This window comes from Ruditapes philippinarum, unplaced genomic scaffold (assembly GCF_026571515.1).
Source record: "Ruditapes philippinarum isolate M1 unplaced genomic scaffold, ASM2657151v2 ctg17269_1_1_1_1, whole genome shotgun sequence".
Lineage (NCBI taxonomy): Eukaryota > Metazoa > Mollusca > Bivalvia > Venerida > Veneridae > Ruditapes > Ruditapes philippinarum.
The window spans coordinates 12,903-36,631 of record NW_026860325.1 but is presented as its reverse complement, the minus strand read 5'-3'; the positions used below and the strand labels follow the sequence as shown (position 1 = coordinate 36,631).

At 30.6% G+C, this 23,729-nt stretch overlaps 1 protein-coding gene across 1 annotated transcript; it reads right to left on the bottom strand.

Moving 5' to 3' along the window:
- Positions 1 to 23,729, bottom strand: LOC132759652 (uncharacterized). The gene is made up of 5 exons (XM_060751461.1): positions 23,633 to 23,729; positions 11,032 to 11,292; positions 9,060 to 9,146; positions 820 to 909; positions 1 to 416 (listed from the first exon to the last, which is right to left on the bottom strand). Exons 1-5 carry the CDS (start codon positions 23,727 to 23,729, stop codon positions 1 to 3), a joined length of 951 nt encoding a protein of 316 aa, XP_060607444.1.

The window sequence follows — 23,729 nt, the reverse complement described above, 5'->3', positions numbered from 1 at the left end:
TCAGTTATTGACAAGTATTCCACTAAATGTGTTCATCCTATATGAGCCTTGTTCTAGCCGGCGGTTAGAACTTGACCATGTTGATTTGACCCAAACTTTTTCACCTGATTTTACTCTCACTATTGCTCCAAAAGCACTACATGTATAATGATCCTTATCATGGTTCATATCAGCTGCAATAACTTTACCTTCTAACATTAGGCCAATGTAAGCATACTTTTCTAAAGAAACACATGTATGCACAGAAAACTGGTACAGTCCTCCAACAGGTGCTGTAAATATTCCAGTAGAACTGTCATAGCCTGCTCCCTCGTTAATCACATTCTTTGTAAATATAATTATTTCATCTGCAGTATCAAGAACCAAATCTTCCACGTGATGTGCATGGAAAGCGATCGGAGGTCGTTCAAGTTTTCCTAAGTACAGAAAAAAGTAAGTACATGGTTCTTATGATTTAATATTTGTTTGTATATCTGGTTATTAAGAATTTTTATGCGTATCAATCGTCGATCGTCCTGATTTTAAATTAAAATGCAATTGGTAATATAAGCGTTTGGGAAATATCTTATGGATATCTGTGTAAAACATGACATAGAGCTATAATAGAAACATGTCTGATAAATAAAGATGATGACATGTATTCAATATAAGTACATGTATATATACACGTAATTAATTAAGTTTAAAGATAATGGAAGGATCAGTGTATAGTTACAGCAACGTGTTAGTTGAACAAGTTCTTAATTTTTCAAACTGATGATTGATGTATTATAGTACGTGAATTCACTTCAAAATTTATCATTACGTAAGAAAAAATACCTTGAAGTTGTAAAAGTTCCTCTTCTCTTTTAGCTTTCATGTCACTCGTGAGGTTTGTTCTTGTCTCCTCGATTAATTTCTTGAACGATTCTGTTAAAAGATATCAAAGTTTAATAACTAACCGTAAGCAAAGTTCAATTAGTTTTATACAAAATGTATATGTTATTATGTGTACATATGAACTGTTTGCAGAAAGTTTTGCTGATATCACGAACTTGATTGAAACCTAACTTTACATAGCCATTAGAGTTACTTCTAAAATAAAACTTTAGTGAAGAAAAACAACTTGCATTCTTATATACATTCTAATTTTCCTCGCGCACCTTCTATAATCAAGTTTCAATTGAATGTTTTTTCGAATTGTTATTGGCTGACGTGGTAGTCATTTTCTGACGTAATTCAATACAAAATGAATGTAGTAAAATCAGATAATCATTTCACTAATCAAAAATTAAATGTGATGAGTCAACGTTTTCCTTCGTTTTGGTATATTCAACATAAATGTTCATTGTAACTCATTTAACATTTTTATTCACTGTAATTCATTGTTTCTATAGATCATATACCCGAAACAATAAATATCGCAAATCTAAATATAAATTTAAAAATACAGCAGTGTTTTTTGATATATGGCAATACAGGACAGAGGTTATTTATTTATTTATATTTATTTATTTAGTTAGTTAGTTATCTAATTTGCATACGAAGAACAGCTTTTAGAGAAAATGATAAGAACTGAAATTATGGTAAAAGCTGTTTTTCGTTTGCAAATTTAGAACAAACAGACTCTCTTGCCTCAGAAAATTATAACTATACGTTCCAACGACAATAACAAATGAAAAAAACAGTGAGAACCCCATTTTGATGAGGACTGTTGAAAAATAGAGTTTGAGAAAATCTCCGAATCATACTCGATGAGAGAAACAATTGTTTTAATACAAGGGAATCTGCTTTGTTATTTGAGTATGAGGCCCGTAATGTATTTTAGTATAATGGTTTAGCAGAAATGCACTGAAATACGGTACCGAAGGATATCTCTTAGAAACAGTTTGAGGGAAACAGTTTGATTTTTTCTTACATAAAGCGCACTTCCCAAATGAGAATTAAGTGACAGCACTATTAGAAACAAATCAGCATGTTTCTATGAAATGAAATACATACAGTTCATGCAAAGATCTTTAAGATTAATCTATTGTAATAAAGAAAGTGAATCGTTGACCTTTAATACCGATTCATTCATCATACGTGAATTTGAAATAATAACTCTTTGGTATTGTCACAAAAGTCTTGTAATGGTGAAATGTCTCTAGAGAAAAAAGATGAAAAATGATAGACTCGCTTTGATTGAGACTGTTCACGAGAGACACTGATAGTTGCAACCACTTATCACATCCGCTGGCACCTGCTAAAGCAGTATTCGTTTTTCTATATAATTAAGTAATATAATCAAATATCTTGAAGGACCAGAAAAACAATAATTACACTGAGATGACTGGTTTTATGTAAGACAGTTAGTTACTCATCAAGTTATGGGTCATTCTAGTATGTCATATATACTGGCTTGTCAAAAGCTACCATGCAAAGATATTTTAAAAATTATATCCGTAAAATTAAAACACTTTTACTTAACACAAACTGTTGATATAACAACGTCCTTATTAGAAACGATTAATTTTCTCTTTAAACTTCGATTAAAGACGTTGCTATCAATAGATAGAAGTATCTAATAACGAATATCCAATACAATAGAAAGAGATAGAGAAAGATAGATAAAACTTAAAAAAGAAAAAAAAGCCCAACAAAGTAAAATTGAAAATGTTACAGGCTCGGTTTGATTGAGTCTGTTCATGGACGGTACTGTCAAGTGCAAACTACCGTCCACGCCCCTAGCACCGCCTGAAGCATAATTCAACATAAACTGGTACAATTTTGAAACATCCGCAGATGTGTTCATATGGCGGTTATAAATATTGCTATATCCATATTTTTTTGCTTTCGCCTATTTTAATTACATTCTGAAGATTTAAAACTTTTGTTTGAAACTTCTTTCAGCCTGTTAAGTGTGCTTAAAGAAGTTTGAATTTTAAATGGTCGTCGTAAAGTGATTCTACATTTGTATTTTGTATCTTTAGAAGTTAAATATGTTATAGGTAAAACAATATTTGTCGATTTTAGACCGATATCATGTATTATGACGAGGAAACATTCACGTAATATGATATACAAATAATTACACTGTAGTCTGACAAGTTAAACAACTTATTTTACGAATGTGGTGAATGCTGTTTGAAAAGATACAAAACACCATATCAAAGATCTCAACCAAAGTGGTTTGATAACTCGTGTAAAGAGCTGAAAACAACTAAGTACCGACTACTACGAGTATATAGACAAAGTAGAGGTGAAAATGACCTTGAAGCATATAATGAGGCTAAAACAATATTTAAAAAACATTGTGAAAAGGTTAAATCAGAATTCTATAATAAAGAGCTAGACAACCTCATTGAACAGACAAACGACCCTAAAGGCTTTTGGAATAAGCTAAAAAATATGACACAAAGTAAAAGAAAAGTGGTTAACAATATAAGTGATGAAGAGTGGTTAACACACTTTGAACGATTATTTGAAAGCACAATCACAGATGAAAATGTTATTCTACAAGACAACCAGCTTTATGAAGACTTTGATGACTTAGATCAATTCATTTTCAATTCCGAGATATCAGATGAAGAGGTATTACTATCTGTTAAAAAGCTAAAAGCTGGGAAAAGCGGTGGTGAAGACAAACTCATACCAGAATTTTTCATTAATAGTATTGATAAAATTCTACCATTGTTAACATGTTTATATAATAGACTGTTCGAAAACGGTGAATTTCCAGCAAATTGGAATAAAGCAAGCATTGTAGTGATTCACAAAAAGGGAGGTATAAACGATCCTAATAATTTTCGTGGAATCTTATTGTTAGATATACTTGGAAAGATATATACAGGTATACTTTCTAGAAGACTAAGTTTTTATATAAATGTATACGATAAAATTGCAGAAGAACAAGCTGGATTTCGAGAAGGATATAGCACCATTGACAACGCTTTCATATTAAATGCTCTTATACAAAAACAATTATCAAAAAAGGGAGGAAAACTTTATGTGGCTTTCGTTGATTTTGAAAAGGCGTTTGACACTATTAATAGACAAAAGTTATGGTCGGTCCTTAGAAAGAATGGTATACGTGGCAAACTTTTTTATGCACTACAAAGTATCTACAAAAATGTCAAAGCATCTGTCATAACAAATACTGGTCAAACAACAGACTTCAATTGCCCGAATGGATTAAAGCAAGGGTGCTTGGCCAGCACAACTCTATTCATCCTCTACATCAACGAGCTTATTGACAGAATTAACACTTCAGGGTATACCGGTATACAACTTTTCCCAGATCAGACACAAATATTATCATTACAATTTGCAGATGACCTGGCATTGACAGCAGACACTGTATTAGGTCTTCAAAAACGTTTAAACTTATTAGAAGTATTTTGTGCTGAAAAGGATTTAAAATGTAATACCAAAAAAACTAAAATACTAGTATTAAAAAATGGTGGAAAATTAACTAAACATGAAAAGTGGACGTACAATAGTAAGCCAATCGAAGTTGTAAATTGCTTTTCATACGTCGGTTTAAATTTTACGCAACGAAACTCAATGTGTAATATGGCAAAAGAACAATCTTTAAAAGCCAAAAGAATCTTAATTTCAATACTAAACAAACTATATAAGTATTGTCAATTAACACGACATGTTTATTTCAATATTTTTGATACCAAAGTAACCCCTGTACTTTTGTACGGTGCAGAAATATGGGGAACACGTCGCCAAGAATCAATTGAAACTGTGCACAATTATGCCTGCAAAAGATATATGTGTGTGAAACAGAGAGCAAGCAATATGGCTGTCATAGGTGATTGTGGAAGGCACCCTCTGTACATAGCAGCAGCTAAAAAATGTATAAAGTACTGGTTAAAGATTGTTAAAATGAAAGAAAATCGGCTAGTTAAAAAGTGTTATCTTATGCTTATGAATTTGGATGAAAAAGGTCAAAACAACTGGGCCACCGAAATTAAAAACTTACTTTTAAGAAACGGCTTTGGATACATATGGCAAAATCAGTGTGTTTCAAATGAAATCTTTTTATACATACGTTCACACAAAGATTAAAAGACCAATTTCTCCAAGAATGGTCGTCAAATATACACATTAGTTCAAAACTACAGTGTTATGCTAACTTTAAAACAAACTTTGGACACGAAAAATATTTGGAAATTGTTAAAATAAGAAAATTTAGAAGTTCCTTAGCCAAAGTAAGAATTTCAAATCATGCCTTAAATATAGAAAAGGGAAGATATAGAAACATTAATAGAGGAGAAAGAGTGTGCGAACTTTGTCAAGAAGACCAATGTATTGAAACAGAATATCACTTTGTTCTTGTTTGCAATTCATATAGCTCTCTAAGGAAGCTATATATTCCTAGAAAATATTGGGTTTCACCATCAATTAACAAGTTTAACATACTCATGAATACTGACTCAGAATCGCTGTTGTTAAATTTAGCTAAATTCATATTTTATGGTCTACAATATAGATCTGAACATATTGGTTAAATTAATTTCTACCAATATTTATATGACATTTTACTTTTAAATGTAATGAAGTTAAACTCACATAACACATACTAAAATAGATACAAATTAAAGTGTCGGTTTCTTCATTTGAAGGAACATTTATGCTTTATTTATACATTGTTAGCAAACGTGTGCAAATAATTAATGCAATATGATTAAATTCTACATTAAGTCTATTATTGTTGATTCAAAATTTTTCAATGTATACATTTGAGTTTGCGATAAATTACGTTTTAGCATGTTTTGCCTTACATTTTGTTTCGGATAAGGTTAAACTGTTGAAAATGTATAAAATTAATTCTCAATTACAATTTCTATTTCAGACAAACTTTATAGAAAGATTTTTTTTCAATTAAAATAGCAGTGAATTTTGATGATATACATGTATTACTGTATTTGACTATTACCATAATACTTTAACACTGTTTTGTACATATGTAAACAAAAACTTGTAAACTATGTTTTGTTTTGGGCTGGTGGCCTATGAAGCAATAAAGATATTTATTGTATTGTATTGTATTGTATTGTATTGTATTGTATTGTATGAACATGAATGTAAATTTTAATCATAATAATAATCAAAAAGTAAAGACTAAAAGAACCACAAACAAAACAATAATGCTTGCAGAACGATCGTTAGAATCGGAAATATAACATTCCTGATTGAATGTACGGGGCGACGTTTTACAGCCTCCACAAGGCACAAACAAAAGCCTCGAACTACGGATCTTCTACTTTGTTAGCTAGTGCCTAAACTCTGGATCACGGCATGTCGAAAACCGCCTCGAAATCAAGATCAATATCGTCTTTAATCCGACATGGTTTTGGGACAGGCGCTGGATAGAGGGTATTACGATAGCTTTAACCGTTTGTCAAAATAATCCGGTTACTGTTATATCGTCACCAAGGCAACCCAATTATTTTGTACATAATCAAAAGAATATAAATTGCCAAACGATACTTTCAAAGAAATTGTACATGTACTCCATGATAAATTTGTTACGTAAATTTTATCTTTGCTGTGAAAATTTTATGATTATCTTTAAGTTTTTATTAAGACTTATCTGTCATTGCAATAACAAACAGACACACATACGCCACCTTTTTACCTCCCAAAGTTCATTACAACATAGGATATTATATATTCAGTTAAAATATACCATAGCAAACTTTTGCAGTAAATTATCAGCTGAGGCACAGTGTTTTAAAGTAAGGATTAAGTTAATAATATTGATATTTATGAGTATCCATCATATAATAATGCATAACATTCATCAGATGATATTCTTTTTAAGATTGGTTATAACAATATTCTTCGAAAAAAAGTATGTTCTTCATTTCTTCATTTTATCTGTCAATGCAGCAACATTCAGCCACAAATTCATCTCATTGTTTCCTCCCAAAGTTAATTACAACATGGGATATTAAATATCCAGTTATTGTATACGATAACAAACAGTAAATTTATCAGTTGGTGAACAGTGTTTCAAAGTAAGCATTAAGTTAAACATATTGATAGACTCGGGTATCCATTAGGTAATAGCGCATGATATTCATCAGATAATATTGTGTACAAAAAGTACAAATGTATACATGCCATATTTATTTAAAAAACTCGACAATATAATTGTTTATGTTCACTGATAAACATAGCAAAATACTTTTTGAAGAATGGTAATCAAAATATTCGTCATATACGATCATCATTGTATGAATATTTGTAAAACAAATTAGATATATAATGTCATATACAAAAGTTGAATAATTTATTCTTCTTCAGTTATTGACAAGTATTCCACTAAATGTGTTCATCCTATATGAGCCTTGTTCTAGCCGGCGGTTAGAACTTGACATTGTTGATTTGACCCAAACTTTTTCTCCTGATTTTACTCTCACTATTGCTCCAAAAGCACTACATGTGTATTGATCAGTATCATAGTTCATATCAGCTGCAATAACTTTACCTTCTAACACTAGGCCAATGTAAGCATACTTTCCTAAAGAAACACATGTATGCACAGAAAACCACAGGGGATTCTGTCATTTTTTTCCTTTCCCACAATATATAATTAATATAACAAGGGATACAACTCAAAATTGCTCAATTCATGAAAAAGTAAATACAACGCAGTATACAACAGTTTTTTTTCTTCTGATTATTGGACATTGGTGAAAGAATCGATAATTTCAAAACAAATGACTCACTTTGTTACATGGACAAGATATTATTTAAAATAACCTTTCATGTTTCATTTTTACACAAGTTCGTAAAATTTCAGTTTGTAAAATTACACGTGTAAAACGACATCTTATGCAAACGTATGCTCATATTAGAAAGTTTAGTCATGTAATCGGTTAAATATCAATTATCCACCACCATCAATGATGCAATCATTAACTTCTGGTACAAATTATTGTAACAATTTATGTTTGTTTTGATAATTTCTATCCTCGGCTTCCATTTTGATGTTGTCCGTATGTGCCAATGCGTAAATCCAACTTCTGTTAGTAACTGTCAATTTCATTGGCTAATGAATAATAATAATCCGGATAATAACGGCATATAGCCGCGACGAATAGCGGTTTTTTCATCAGCCAATGAAAATACTCTGAACATAAACACACCTGCCAAATTGACGACAACTTGACAGCCAATGTAAATATTGAAATGTTAGCTATTTCCTGCAATGTTACAGGTTTTAATGAAGTGTTTGTAGTAAAACTTGGGTAATGACTCGTTCATATATTAACTTCTACAATAACTCTGATGGAATAGAGGATATTTTATACAGTTTACACATGTGAATGCATTTTACGAACCCATGCTGGTAGTGCGAGGCCACAACTTGTATCCCTTGTTTATACTATATAAAAATATATAGATTTAATAAAAAAATGACAGATTTCCTTGTGCAGAAAACTGGTACAGTCCTCCGACAGGTACTGTAAATATCCCAGTAGAAGTGTCTTAACCTGTTCCCTCGCTAATCACACTTTTCGTAAATATAACTATCTCGTCTGTTTTATCAAGAATCAAGTCTGCCACGTAATGTGCATGGAAAGTATGTGTATCTTAAAATGTTTTTTTATGATTTATTTCTTGTTTGTATATTGGGTTATTTAATATAAACATAAGAATTTTAATGCGTATTAATAATCGATGGTTAAATTTAAAGTATAGCCAGACTTCCTGAATTTAATTTGGCATTCCATTTGTAATATAAGCGTTTGGAAATAATTTATGGATATATTCATATATGTAAAATATGATATTTTAAAGCTTTAATAGAAACATGTTTACAAAATAAAGATGATGAATTGTATTCAAAATTAGTATATATACATGTAATTAAATAAGTTTAAAAATGATGGCAGTACTAGATTATAGTTAACGCAAAAGGTTAGTTAAATTCTTAATATTTCAAACTGACCATTGACGTATTATAGTACATGAATACACTTTAAAACAATCAATTGAATATGATATAATTAAATAAGATTTTATGAAACACAGTTTAGAAAATTATCATCCCGTTGATGTAGAATGAGAAAAAATACCTTGAAGTTGAGTAAGTTCTTCTCTTTCAGCTTCCATGTCACTCGTGAGGTTTGTTCTTGTCTGCTCAAATAAATGCTTGAAGGATCCTATAAAAATAATATCAAAGTACACTTGCTAACGGTAATCAAAGTTCTATCAAAGTATTATATGTGTTATTATGTGTACATGTGAACTGTATGCAGAAAGTGTTGCTGATAACACGGAACTTGATTCGAAATACGTTTACAATAGTGTTGCTGATAACACGGAACTTGATTCGGAACTAAGTTTTACATAGCCGGTAGTGAAACGTCTGAAACAAAACTTAAGGGAAGAAAAACAACTTGCAATCTAATAAATATTGTGACTTTCCTCGCTCACATTCTATAATCAAATTTCAGTTGAAATGTTTCGAAGTTCTATTGGCTGACAAAAAAGCCATTTCATAACGTAATTCAATATAGAATAAATGTAATAAAAAGTCAGGGAATATGTTCCCCTATAAGAAGAACCATTGTGATAAGTCAGCGTTTTCCTTTATTGAAACATGTTTATTTTGGTATATTCAATATACATATTCACTGTAATTCATGGTTTGTATTGATCAGAAGTATACACACAGACATAAATATCGCAAACATAATTCAACAATACAGCAGTGTTCTTTGACGCACTAAATATTAATTAACAGATGTCCTTTTATAAATTTCATAAATGTTCATGCTTGTACTAGCAAAATGTTAAGCACGAGGCTGTTAATTGTCAATCAATTTTATGAAAATCAAAAAGTGAAATTTTACCCTTTTTACTGTTATCATTTTTATTTAAGGTTTTCTCTTTGACTTTCCTTTAATTCATTTATAATTGATATATGATTATAATAATGTTATTTTACGATGCGTGTAACCGCCGTTAGTAGCTGTTTGATGTTTGTAACATAAACTAAGGTTTTAGTAGTTTGTAACCTATTTCTCTGGTGCGAATGTTCGTGAAATACGAAAATATTTAGGGACGAATAAAAGAATCTCCTTTTTTAGAGAGTATTTTCCGATTTTTCTAGAGGGAAAATGAATTCCCAGATATTTTGTCGTTGTCTGTACTGAGAATACTGTGTCATACTTCAAATTTGGTAGGGATCAATTTGAGAATTTATGTAGAATAGGCCTCCTTAATGTCGGTACGGTTGTCTGTAGATTTAACGTGATATTGATTGATTTCTTTGGCAGTCATACGGAGTTTCTTCCCCTGTCTGCAGATTCTGATCGTTTACTAAACGTATTTACATATCATATATTGTTGAATTTAAGACATTTCTAGAATACGTATTAGATAAGTTTTGTTTGTTTACGACAAGTTTAAGGTGATTAGAACATTGTTATTAAACAAAGCTAAGTGACAAATGTTTCTTTTAAATCAGTTTCTTTATTCTGTTAAAATTAATTTGGACAATAATTAGCAACTCTAACTTATAGTCTTATCTTCTTATAATTTTGTAAATCTAGTCAAATGATAATAATATCTTTGTATTGTATAACATTTATGTATGTATTTTCAGTTAATCGTATCAATATTCAATAAACCTCTCTGGGATACGCATCAACAAACAAGTTGTATTGTCATGTAACGAGACGGGTTAAGCAAACTGAAAATATTTTTGCAGCAATAAAAGTTATTCCATAATCTACCAATTATCAACATAGAAATTTTAGTTAGATATGTCAGCATTGTAACCGGTGTATGAAATGTCTTCTTTTTAAAGCTTATGAATCTTTGAATATTAAATGTTCCACGCATTTATCATATTTATTTGCCGATTTTCTGAATTTGGTTTTCATAAAGCATTACGAACTATTAAATAATATTGATTCAGACTTAATCAACAATCAGATATGATAATGCTAAAGATATAATTCATCTTTCGCAATGCATCAGTAATATTTCAGTGTACATAAATCATTTTCTAACCATGTAGATTTGATGTTTATATTTTACCTTCTCTCCTTTCTATCTCATCACTTCTCTTTAACATCTCGTCCGTTATGTTCCCCTTAATGTCTGCAAACATGTCCGTAACTGTTTGTTTAATGTCGCCTAATGTACTGATGACATTTTCCTCAGTTTTCTTAATTTCATTTACCATTGTTTCAACCTTAATTTCAGTTCTTATCATTTTCTCTAAAAGTTGTTCTTCATATGCAAATTTAGAACATACTGGCTCTCTAGCCTCAGAAAACTTATAACTGCATAATCCAACTACAATAACAAACGAAAATAATAGTGAGAACCTCATTTTTTCATTGGGACAGATGTAACATAAAATCTTAATTGAACAATGTTAGAGCAAATGTTGTATTTATTCAAATAAAACGTGTGTGTTTGAAAATGAGGCCCGTACATGTTTATGATAATTGTGTTTAAGCACAATTGCAAGGAAACCGCATAATGCATTTTATTATATCAAAAAGCCATTCTGAAGAGGAACAAAATTTCATAACTTGAGTCATACAGTACTCATACAGTAAGAGCAGGTTCAAGAGCAACATACAAAATTTTTTTTTTTTATCTTAAAGGCGTGATTCGTTTAAAATCAATTACTTCTGAGTTGATAATGCGATCTCTTTTGTTTTATATTATAATAACGGATGCTTTGCTATAATAGACCATTTCTCTTATTATATTTATTGTACGTGTTTAAACGATTAGTATGACATACGTCTATTGTTACACATTAGTATAAAACAAACTTAAAACTTGTGGTTGAGTCTTTACGACTCAGTTGCTTAAGTATCTGATTTCTTTTCCTGTGAGTTGTTTCAAAAATAAATTATGTTTTTGATATTTTTACAGTTAATGTCGATATCAAAGAAACATTTCTATCATTCTTTCAAGTTTGATTTATTTGAATCTGTACTATAAATACATTTTTGAAGAATTGCCATTGCTGGTTTCTAAAAAAAGCATTGCAACTAGCGAAGCACAGATAAAACATTTACAAACATTTTTGCAATAAACTTAGCTTATTGCAAACCCTCCGTCGGACCTTCTATTATAGAAAACAGTGAACATCTGTCCACTAAATGTGATCTTCACTAATTATCCGTATGTTGTTATTTCAATAAGATAATAAGGCTTAGATTTTCAAGTAGTACGAGTATTCAATTAATATTTTCTGAATTAAAGCGGTAATTTTATCTAGGAAAATTCAGAACAGCTGTGAAAATTTAGCCAGTCGCAAACGTTAGTGCGTTAATATCCATCGTGATATGCAAACTTTAATAAATAGTGGGCAAGTACGTAATTATTCTTGAACCTTTTATTTTCTTTTTAAAGCTGTGTATAATGTTTACATTAATAGAACAATGTAATGATTGACTAATTTGCATCAAAATGGCAGTCATTTACAGTACGCTCACCGCGGGTTTTGCTTTTTCCGCGATACCACCGCGGACGATTTATTTTTATCGCGGACAAACGCGGGGGTTCGTCCGCGATGAGAAGCCTAATTTCCCCGCGATCCCCGTGTTCAGTTGTTTCCACCGCGGACAAAATTCTGACGACCGTTCTTCATTTATCGATAAAATCAGTCACCCGTTTCCCGCGGGGGAACGCCATGGTCAGTTGGTCAGTATAAATTAACGTCCAAAAATAATAGACGTTTTATTATTTTTTAACGTCATCTTTTTTACACAATGACTTGAAAATTGACCACAATCGTCTCCTTAAATGTTATTATACGTTAAATTATTTGAACGGAATTTGAAATAAAAATAATTACAGCTGTACCTGTTTTTGTTGTTGTTTTTGATATTTTTGTTATAAACGTCCACAAAACTATTCGTCCACATACCAATATTTTAAGAACTGAAATCGTCATTTATCACTGTCATCTTTACTTGTTCATTCCTTGTGGTTCTATAAGTAGTATTGATGTTAAACAATATGGGAGCCATAAATATGATACTTAGTAAAAAAAGGACATTTGTGCTGATTTCTCAATGATGACTGACGCTACAGTACATGTCTGTAAGAGGTCAATGAGTGTGAATACAAGACAGGACATAAATAAAATACATGTACATATATTAGAAATAAAAAAAAAAGATAACAACCATCTATAAGATTTTATTTGTATGCAATTATATTCTTTAAAAAACGGGTAGACTTGTTTGCTGGTGTTTTTTTTCAGTATATACAGCCTTAAATACATGTATGTACATGCATACTGTTCATAATAAAATAACAAAAGTATAACGTCAATGTTAACAAAATTCTGCAAAAAAATCTATAAAAAAATAAAAAAGAACAAGCAAACAAACTACTAAAACAAAAATGAAAAAAAACTTCAACAGTTGATACAAACTTCAAAACATATACATTACGCTCACACCTGTAATTAGATAAATCAAAATATCATTTAATGTATATTTTTTGTGAAATAAACGCTTTCTTTTAATGTTCCAAATAAAATATAAGACTTTATGATCAACATGCAAATAAACAGAAACAGTAAAACGCATCTGACAATTGAAAGAGACGTCCTGGAATATTGCCTGAATAAAATTGTTGAGGGTTACGTTTTCAAAGTTTTTAAATAAGAAACAAAAGCTGGCATATAAATTGTTGTAGTATCTTTTTCATAAATGTCATATGCCAAATTTTTCATTATTTGACTTCAAGTTTCTCACTACCATGACGTTGCGACGACAATGATTTATCTTGATGTCGAATACATATTATACATTGCCCAACACAATAACAAGAAGAAGAACAAGAAAAACACTGCATTTGTACATGTACTTTTATTGCAACAAAAAAGAAAGAAAACAAACAAATTTTACATATAGTTACATGTATATGTACAGTACATGTTACAGTACATGTACGTACGTATACTTATGATTATATACAGTAATTAACATTTAAGGTTTAAAGGACAATATCTGAGCAAATTTTCGTCCGCGGTAAACCTCATCCGCGGGGTCACGCGGGTTTTGAAAAAGTTGCGCTGAGCGTACTGTACATGTTTTCTATTTTTGCAACAAGTGCATGTTTTTTTTTTCTTTCATTTGCATATATTTACTTAATAATATAACTAAGAATAGAAATGAACAAAATTCTTACCACCTTTAGAAACAGCACCCATGGGTTCCATGGCGTTCTCAAACTGGTTTTAGAGTATATTTAATGACTTTAATATAGACGGAATTTAGGTTGACCGATAATCTTTTGTCATTAAAGAAGGAAACTATGTAACGAAAGTAGTTTTTGACTTCAACAAAAATACTAACTGCCAAAATGCAGCTGAGGCAACAGATTACTGAGATAATAAGTAATGTTTGACTTTTTGGTTATTATAACCAGAAACCAAAACCTTAAAGCTGTTAGGAAATAAAAATATGTCTTGGATATAATGGGCCATAAAGAACCATTTAATATAAGTAAATAAAACGAACATTTACTAAACCTTGAACTTTCGGACCTTTTACTTCTGAAATTAGTGTTCTACCTCTAGATCACTGCCTGTGATGGTGGTCGCTCGATAGAGGGCTGACCATATGTTAAACCGCTAAATATGGAATGATAGAGGGCATGACCATAGCTTAAATCGTTAAATATAAAGGTTGTTTAAGTCATATTTAACTAGTTTGAAGAAAACCCTCCTTCCGGACCTACGAAGTAAGCAAATGAATTAAAAGATATCATTTATCTATATCTTTATTATCACGGCATCACTTGTTTATAAATATGTCTGGCTTATATCACATAGTTAGAAACTTTAAAAATCGTGATGTTAGAAATCAAAAAGTCAAAGTGTATCTTTACGGCACCCTGTTTAAATAAGAACATTCTAAACAGATGGCAATTTTATCTTGCTTCAATTAATTTGATCTAATCAATTTACATAACTCAGGCGGTGTTACTAGAAAAACATATGAAAATGTATTATATATTATCAGGTTTATCGTCAGATAATTGTTATCTCAATGGAAAGGTAAACATTGTAAACACTTGCTTTTAAATTGAGATAGTATGCATTAATATATTTAACCGATTAAATCCTATATTGCTGTTTTCATAATGAAATGTATGTATTGCCTCTTCAAAGTATATTGCATACTTGAATAATGTTGAAGCAGCAAGCTTTCAGATTAAAAGCTAAAGAATTAGAAAATTGTTAAAAGGACACAAATAGTGGGAAAAAACTAAGCTAGTACAGAGAACAAAATGTGTAAACATAGAACTTAATGGTAGAAAAAAAACTTGACACGTACTAGTATCAGATATCATAAAATTAAATTGTCACAATATCTTTGGTACATATAGTGAAAACGCCTTGTAATGATATAAATTACACTTCTTACAGATTAAGTAGTTACCTGACAGTAGGGATTTTTATTCAGTTCAAGGTTATATGATGCATATTGAATAAAATGTTCTTATTAGTCATATATAATTATAAATAACCTTTTACACACTATCTAAATATAATATCACCATCTATGTTAGCACATTTATATTGAAAAAAATACAAGCGCTTACGAGCAAAGAGCAATTTATAAACTGTTGACGTAATTTCATGTAGGAATAACTTATCATAATTCATTTAATATTAATATGAATAAAGTAACTCTTCTTTTATGGGGAAGTAATACTTTAGCAAATTCTAAAGAGAAGAATTAATTCCTGAAAATCAATGCCCATGTACTATTATTAATCAACAAACCTTGTCCAATTATTAAAGAGTCGGGGTTTTGTCCACTCTGTGAAATTTAGGTGTGGGGTTTTGTCCTCTCTATAACATTTTGAGGTGTGGGGTTTTGACTGGTGGTTTATTTTACGTTTTCCCTAAATAATATTTTCTCATCGTTTATTTCCTCATTTCTTTATTTCAAAATCATCAAATAAAACGAAGTCGCAAAATCCGCAATAAAGTAGAATAAATATTTGAAATTAAACATCTGTAAGCAACTAACTCGATATTTGAAGAAACTCCTAGTTTAAGGTTTGATTTAACTGGAGGTAATGAATCACGTATGATTTTAAGACAATATTCTTCAAATTGATTTCAAAACGAAAGAAATCCAACAATTATATTACACACGATCTCTTAAAAGCGTGATTTAAATTGAAATAATGACCAATTTTATGACAGATTTTCCTGTTTACAACAAAGAATCAAGGTATAAATAAACTTCTTGATTATGGCAAACAATCGTGGATATCAAGCTATGATTCCTTAGTAAACGTAACATCATAATTATGGCTTAAGCATCCATGTTTATAATGGCTAACGATAATGACTTGGATGATACGCATCCTGTCACCATATGACAGCGACGTAAAACCTATCCAATACAACAGCCCTTATTTCCCCTTTAAAGACAATAATTCAAAAACGCTAAATGCGCAACATGTCTACAACAAGTATTCGCTTCTGACACTATAGACACGTTATTGAATAATCAATTTAAATTGACATTTACGTAGCACTCCCAAAGCTTTGGAGTTGTTTTTTTCGATGCAATCAGCAGCGTTTTTTACTTATTTAACATTATGCTGCTTGTATTTTGTTTGTGTTTTATAAAGCAGGATAAAGTCTAACCAAAACGAGATGGTCATCTGACATCTTCGTGTGTGAATATTACCAGGTATTTCAAGACGTCTGCGCTAAATTGTAAGTAGTGACAGTTGCTTCAAATGACGGTACGTGGACTTAATTTTAAACGCAAAATCTTTTTCTATGGACACATTTTATAATAACTATTCGGTATGAGATTGAGGTACACTTTTTACATTTGTAAACTTTCTTGAGCATTTAACATATATATTATGGATACCATTTAATTGATGAACAAAACACAACACAAAGGTCATTTTCTGTCATATTGTAAACTTATCAAATTCAGGATAAAACGCTTCAAGGATTATAAAAATAACACAATTAAATACATCTAAAATGTATTAACGTTATCAGGTTGACCATTTCTTTTATTGCACAATGTAGTAAAATGACATTAGATATATTGCTTATCGCATTATTCTAGCATTATTATCTCGTTTATTTAGCTAAATATAAGGATCCTTGCAGTATTATTTTTCGAACGCTGACATAAAAGTGTTGAAGCGTATCTTATTGTACAATTAAAACACAAGGTGCAATTAATTTTTTATATTGAGTCAGCATGAATTTATCTACTTCATGATGTATGCATGGAGTTAGAATTTATCTTTTTCACGTTGCTTGCATTTATTTACTTTATGGCGTTGGAGATCTATTTAATGGTGCTTATATTTTTCTATTTTATGGTGTCTTATCTTAAAAATTAATTGGCTAATATCTTTCTATTGCAGGGTGTGTGCATTTACTTTAATTATATCGATTTATTTACTCTCTGTTGTGCTCGTTTCGTTTTTTGCTTAATTGTGCGATACCATTTCCCGTTGATTTATACCGGTTTTCTTCAAAATAGATTTAATCGTACTGAAATGTAATAATCGTTTTCATGATTTAAATAAATTTGCTGATTGACACTTTTACACAAAAACTACTCGAAAACATATTGCATAAGTTTCCTTACACTGTTGTTAAAAATTTCGACAAGCTCTAAATTCTTATTTTTCGATTCTTTAATAAAATGTTTGTCATATAAATAATATGCAAATAACGTCATTGCATGATCAAAATTCTTTAGAATATCATAGATAAATCAAAGAGTTTTAGAATTAGTTATCAATATGAATTGAAACAGTTTATATTTAAAGATTAACGTTGAACATCAAGAATTATAACTGAAAGAAGATTTTAGTCACATCAATTGACAACCATTCAACTTAATGTGTTCATCAAATATGAGTTTTGGAAAAGCCGGCAATTAGAACCTGACGATGTTGCTTTAACCCAAACTTTTTCTCCTGATCTTACTCTCACTATCTATCCAAAAGTATTTCAGCAATTAGATGACTCACCATAGTTTACAGTTATTGCAATAACGTTACCTTCCATCACTAGGCCAAGATATATATAGTTGTTAGGATATTAAGTACATGTATGAACAGGTACAGTCCAACAACTGGTGCTGTAAATAATCCAATGGACGTGTCGTAGCCTGTTCCCTCATTAGTGATTGTTTTCTCGAATGAGAATGAGAATCTCATTTGAAGTATCAAGGAACAAGTCTTTCATGTGATCTGCGTACAAAGCAATTGGAGGTTTTTCATGTTTTCCTGACTAAAGTAATAAAAATAAACTTGTATATCAGACATAAATTATATTTTTGATTTATTTACATTTGTACAGCTCGTTTTCAGTTTAATCTTTACAATTCATTGCCATTTCTAAAATTTTAATTATGGTGTTCAAGGAATGTCCTTTCTCCCATTTTAAATATTTATCTAAATTAAGGCGTTTTTACATTTAAATTGTGACACAAATATTTAAGATATCTATTTTCAGTGCCTTCGCAAATGACAAAATCCGGAAACCAAGAGATCCCTCGGAAGCATTAATCACAACAAAATTACTTGCAAATTGCAGACTCGGTTTGATTGAGTATGTACATGAGGGATAATGAATAAGTGCAACATCCCTCACGACCCGTAGCACCGGCTTGAGCGGTACTCAATTCTCAACACTAAATAGTGCTTGCATCAATGATCCCGAAGGACCAGAAAAAAAACATATAACATAACATAACATATTCTTTATTTGGCATAAATGACAATATACATTTATAGCCAATACAGTAAACAATCATGTTATGTAAGAACATGATATACAATATAAATAATCTTTAACGAATTTTCATGTTTTACAGAGAGAGTTCTTGTTGCTACAAAATTTGAATAAATTTAAGTTCCTGTTATCTTACAATGGAAGAACATCATTAATAATATAAAGACCTTGACAAAGTTGAAATGTTGTATTTGGTGCTACAAAACTTGAATAAATTTAAGATGCTAACTGTTGCCATTTCTTTCTTAAAATGGAAAATACAAAAATTTGACAGGATACTAACTGTTGTCAATTTTTTCTTGAGATGAAAAATACAAAAAAAATTGACAACTGAATAAATTTAAGCTACTAATTGCTGTCAACTCTTTCTTTAAATGAGAAATACGAAAAATTTGACAAGTAAAGTAATAACTGTTGTCCATTTTTTTCATGTGAAAAATACAAAAAAAATATATGACAAAGTCAAAAATATACCTAAATGCTGTCAGTTCTTTCTTTAAATGAAAAATACAAAAAAATTGACAGGTTATTCAACATTTGCGTATTTGTTGTAGACATTAGTTTTTCAAATTTATGAATTGATGGCAAACGACAATAGTATGGTTTTAAATATTTGCGACGTAAACTATAGTATTTGGGGCAAACTAGCAAACAATGGACTTCATTTTCTATCACGTTTAAATTGCAATTCGTACATAGTCTGTTTTCTCGCGCTACGTTTTCGTATCGACCCGTTTCTATTGCTAGGTTATGGGATGACAATCTAAATTTTGTTAGTGATATTCGAAATTTGTTAATGTTAACTTTATTAAGATAGTCTTCAGTTTCGAGTGAGCGTTTATAGATTCTGTATGACGATAGTCTACTAGAATTTCTTATATTGCTATACCATTCATGCTTGTAAATGTCCAATATTCTGTTCTTAATATGTTGAAAATTGATTGTTATATGTTCTTGATTAATCCATATGTTCGACATTCCTATATCATTTAAAATCTGTTTAATTTGGCATGCCCAGTTGTTACCACCATCAAATTTCTGCATCAAATTTTAAGACATTATATATACGTTTAAGCAGACAGTCATTTTGTAAACTAATTAATTTTGTCCAATATTTTAACATTATAAATTTACGATGTATTCGCATTAGATGTCTATCCATCAGGTTTGTTGCTTTCTTAACACATACGACTTTTCTGAGAAATTTACAATGGATCGTTTCTATATTTTTTCCTCCTTGATATCCATAAACTTTAGCACCATAGTTTAAAACTGAGCCTACCATTTTATCAAAAAGTTTAAATTTGTCTCCAATAGATAATTCTAATTGATTAAACACTGTAAATAAATTATGCAATGAAAACGAAGCATGTTGTGCTAATTTCTTTTGAGTTCTATTCCAATGACCATTTTTAAATAAATTAATCCCAAGATATTTAAAAAAAAAATACGTTTTCCAGAACTATGTCATTATATACGAACTTGTAACTTGTATGTCTGCCTTTTTCAAAAATCATAATTTTCGTTTTATTAGTATTAACTTAGTCCCCAAGTTTGACAATATACTTGTAAATCATTTAGCATAGATTGTAGTGCCATAGGAGTATGTGCAAATAAAACGGCGTCATCCGCGAAGAGCAGCAGAAATATTTTAACGTCGTCGATTTTAAAAACGTCCTCTTTATTTGAATTTATATTTTCTACTATATCATTCACGAAGTATTAAAATGATAATGTGGAACTGGGGTCCCCTTGTTTTGCGCCAATATTTGAATCGAAAAAAGACGAGACTGTATTGTTATATCTAATAGCAGCTTTAACGGATGCGTACATACATCTTATAGCCTTTACAAATTTAGAACTTACATTTTCTGACCATAATTTCTGAAAAATAAATGTTCGATCCAATTTGTCAAAACATTTTTCGAAATCGAGAAAACAGCAATATAATTTTTTTCTTTCTGAAAATGATTTAACGATTATAGAGTGTAAAAGAAAGATGCAATCCGTTGTGGATTTTCCCTTCTGGAAACCATATAGATTGTCAATAATTTTACTATGCTTAACGGACCACGATTAAGTAAAATTTGAGAATAAATTTTTGCAATTATATTAATGAGGGTTATGCTCCTGTAATTCTTAGGATCCTCAACATTTCCCCCTTTAAAAATTGGTACAATAATACCTGCTCCCCAATTATTCGGATATTCCCCATTATCGAAAATTCTATTATAAATTACTAATAAAAATGGTGAAATAATATCAAAAGAATGTTTATTGATCTCCGCAATAATAGAATCCGCCCCAGCGCTTTTATTATTATTTTGGGAAAAAACTGCCTCTTTTATTTCCGAGATTGATATAGCGCTATCTAAATCGTCATCTGTTATTAACATTGGATTCGTAACTTGATATCTGTCATTCGTTTCCACGCTATATAAATTCTTAAAATGAGTAAATAAATCAGAAATATTTAAATCATTAGCATGAACAGGATATTTTGCGTATTGTTTCTTAACCCTTTTCCAGAATTTGCGCGGTTGCGACTTACTTAATTTCGTTAGCGTTTTAGCTTCGCCCAATTTATATATTTTTTTACTTTTTCTTATCGTTTGATAAAACATATTTTTGAACGTAAATATTGTTGTCTTAGGTTATCATTGGTTTTATCTTTTAAAAATAAGTTCCTAGTTCTCTTAAACTCTAACCTTGTATTATAACAAATTGTATCAAACCACGGTTTTTTTTAGACGTGCATTCGCGAGTTTTTGACTTAAAAATGGCCCGCTCTTTACCAAAAATCATTGGCGCCGAAGATTTTAAACTATTAACAAATAAATCAGTAACTTCATTTATATCCTCGTTATTTTTAACTCTATCTGTAAGTCTTGAGAATATATTTTCGTCTTGCAATAATAATTGTTTAAATTCCATTATTTTGTCGTCATCCAATTTTAATATGATTTCTGTTTTAGATTCATCGTCGTTTAATGGTTGGACAGACTGTTTACTTAGAATTTTAAGCGAGATACCCGAGTGATCAGAAAATTCATTCGGTTGTAAAACCTGAAAATCTGTGACGCAATCAAAATCATGAATATTTAAAAGCAAGTAGTCCACTACACTCGATCCATTCATTGAATGGTATGTAAATTCACCTGTACCAAGGTCATCGTGTAATCTACCGTTACCAATGACGAATGACGTTGATTGGCATAGCTCAATCAAGCGCCTCCCATTTTTATCAATTACCTTATCGCGTGAGTGTCGCGTAGGAATACATGGGTGGTTCGACAATATATCGTCTGCATCAATATACATAATCTAATATTTCCGAAAAATCAGAGGTACGACTATTAAAATCACCTGTAACTAGACATTTACCCTGTAATTTATATTATTACCCCTCACTTTTTTCGTAATGTTAATTTCCCATAGGCCTGTGGGAGTTATTCTTACTGTTATTGCAAGTGTACCACGTGACTACGAATTTTGTACTGTTACATAGGTAACAGTATTTTTTAACAGTATAAAATCTGGTCACGTGGTCTATTTTCTAAATAAAATGGCCGCCATTTTTTTCTCGATTCATTCTTATTTTCGACGATAGGGCATCGCCGAAGTAAATATTACTCTGATAAAATTTAGTTCTTTGCACCCTAGAGTCCCTTTCGCGTATTAAATATCTTTTTGTTGAATAGTCAACAGGAAACATCCGTTTTCAACGGAAGTAATTGTAATGTAAATAATTTTGTGCCAAACTGGAACATGCAGACAATTAAAGCATGCAACAAAGGATAATTTAACAATTTTAACCAGTGAAACGTTACAGATACAGTAGAGTTGGTGGACAGACATCTGTAGGATATCATCGTTATTTTCTAAATGCACTTTGTCAAAAACTATGCGAAGAATATTCTGGATGCAGAAGGATCAGATTTCACAGATCATAACCTTATAAATGGGTTAGTGTTTTATTTTCTGAACAAAACACAGCTTATTTTATGTTTATGACTGGTAGATATCATCACTTGCCTAAGGAATAAAAGAAAAACATCTTCTCAAGTAGGCCTACAGTGCACTTAAAACTTGCAAGGTAAGGACAGTATAGTTATTGCTTCTCTTAGCTTATTTTTGTTACTTACAGTTAGATTTAGTTGAGAAATTCAGATCATCACAGTATTTGTTCGGGGTAATAAAATAAATAACACATGGGTTTGTGGATAACAGTAAAAATATCATCCCGAGGAAAATACTGTTACCCGAGGCGTAGGAACAGTATTTTCCTCGGGATGATATTTTTACTGTTACCCACAAACCCATGTGTTATTTATATACTTCTCTAACCCAGTTTCTATTGCTTCAAAAAAGTCAAAATCATAATTGTCAACAAGTACAAGATTATTTGGAGTAATATACGTATTACAAATTTAAACATTTTCTTCGAATGCAAAAAGATTCTTACCAAGTTCTACCCATATAGGTCCATTTTGATTTTTTTCCACTATTTTTATATTATTTCCTAGAAATTGTTTAAAATACACACTTATACCACCACTATATCTGCCTCTATGGGCATAACGCGATTTGTTACCAAATAAATGATCACTATAAAATCCGTTTATGTTTAGATTAACAGGTGTATTTCTAGATATCCATGTTTCCGATAAGAAAATAATGTCATATTTTTTATAAGATTAATAAATGCCGGGTCTGATAATTTCCTTCTTAGTCCATGTACATTCCATGACAAAATTTTAATGTCTTTCTCGCGACATCTCTAGTCATAGATAAATACTTTCCCATTAACAAATTTCTTGGTTAACTTATTGCCAACATATAATTTATTTCCCACGATACGGGTGTTCTTTCCAAGGTTCGCTTCGTCCTTCGCAGAGTCTGAAAGTGCTCGTCTTGCATCACGGTATTCTTGTGGCATTTGGACCCCGATACCCAT

Excerpts from the sequence above, each read along its gene's own strand:
- LOC132759652 (XM_060751461.1), bottom strand. The coding sequence starts at position 23,729 with ATGGGTATCGGGGTCCAAATGCCACAAGAATACCGTGATGCAAGACGA. Across the intron at positions 9,147-11,031 it reads TGAGATAGAAAGGAGAGAAG|GATCCTTCAAGCATTTATTT; the intron begins GTAAAATATAAA and ends TTATTTTTATAG. Across the intron at positions 417-819 it reads GGAACTTTTACAACTTCAAG|GAAAACTTGAACGACCTCCG; the intron begins GTATTTTTTCTT and ends TTCTGTACTTAG.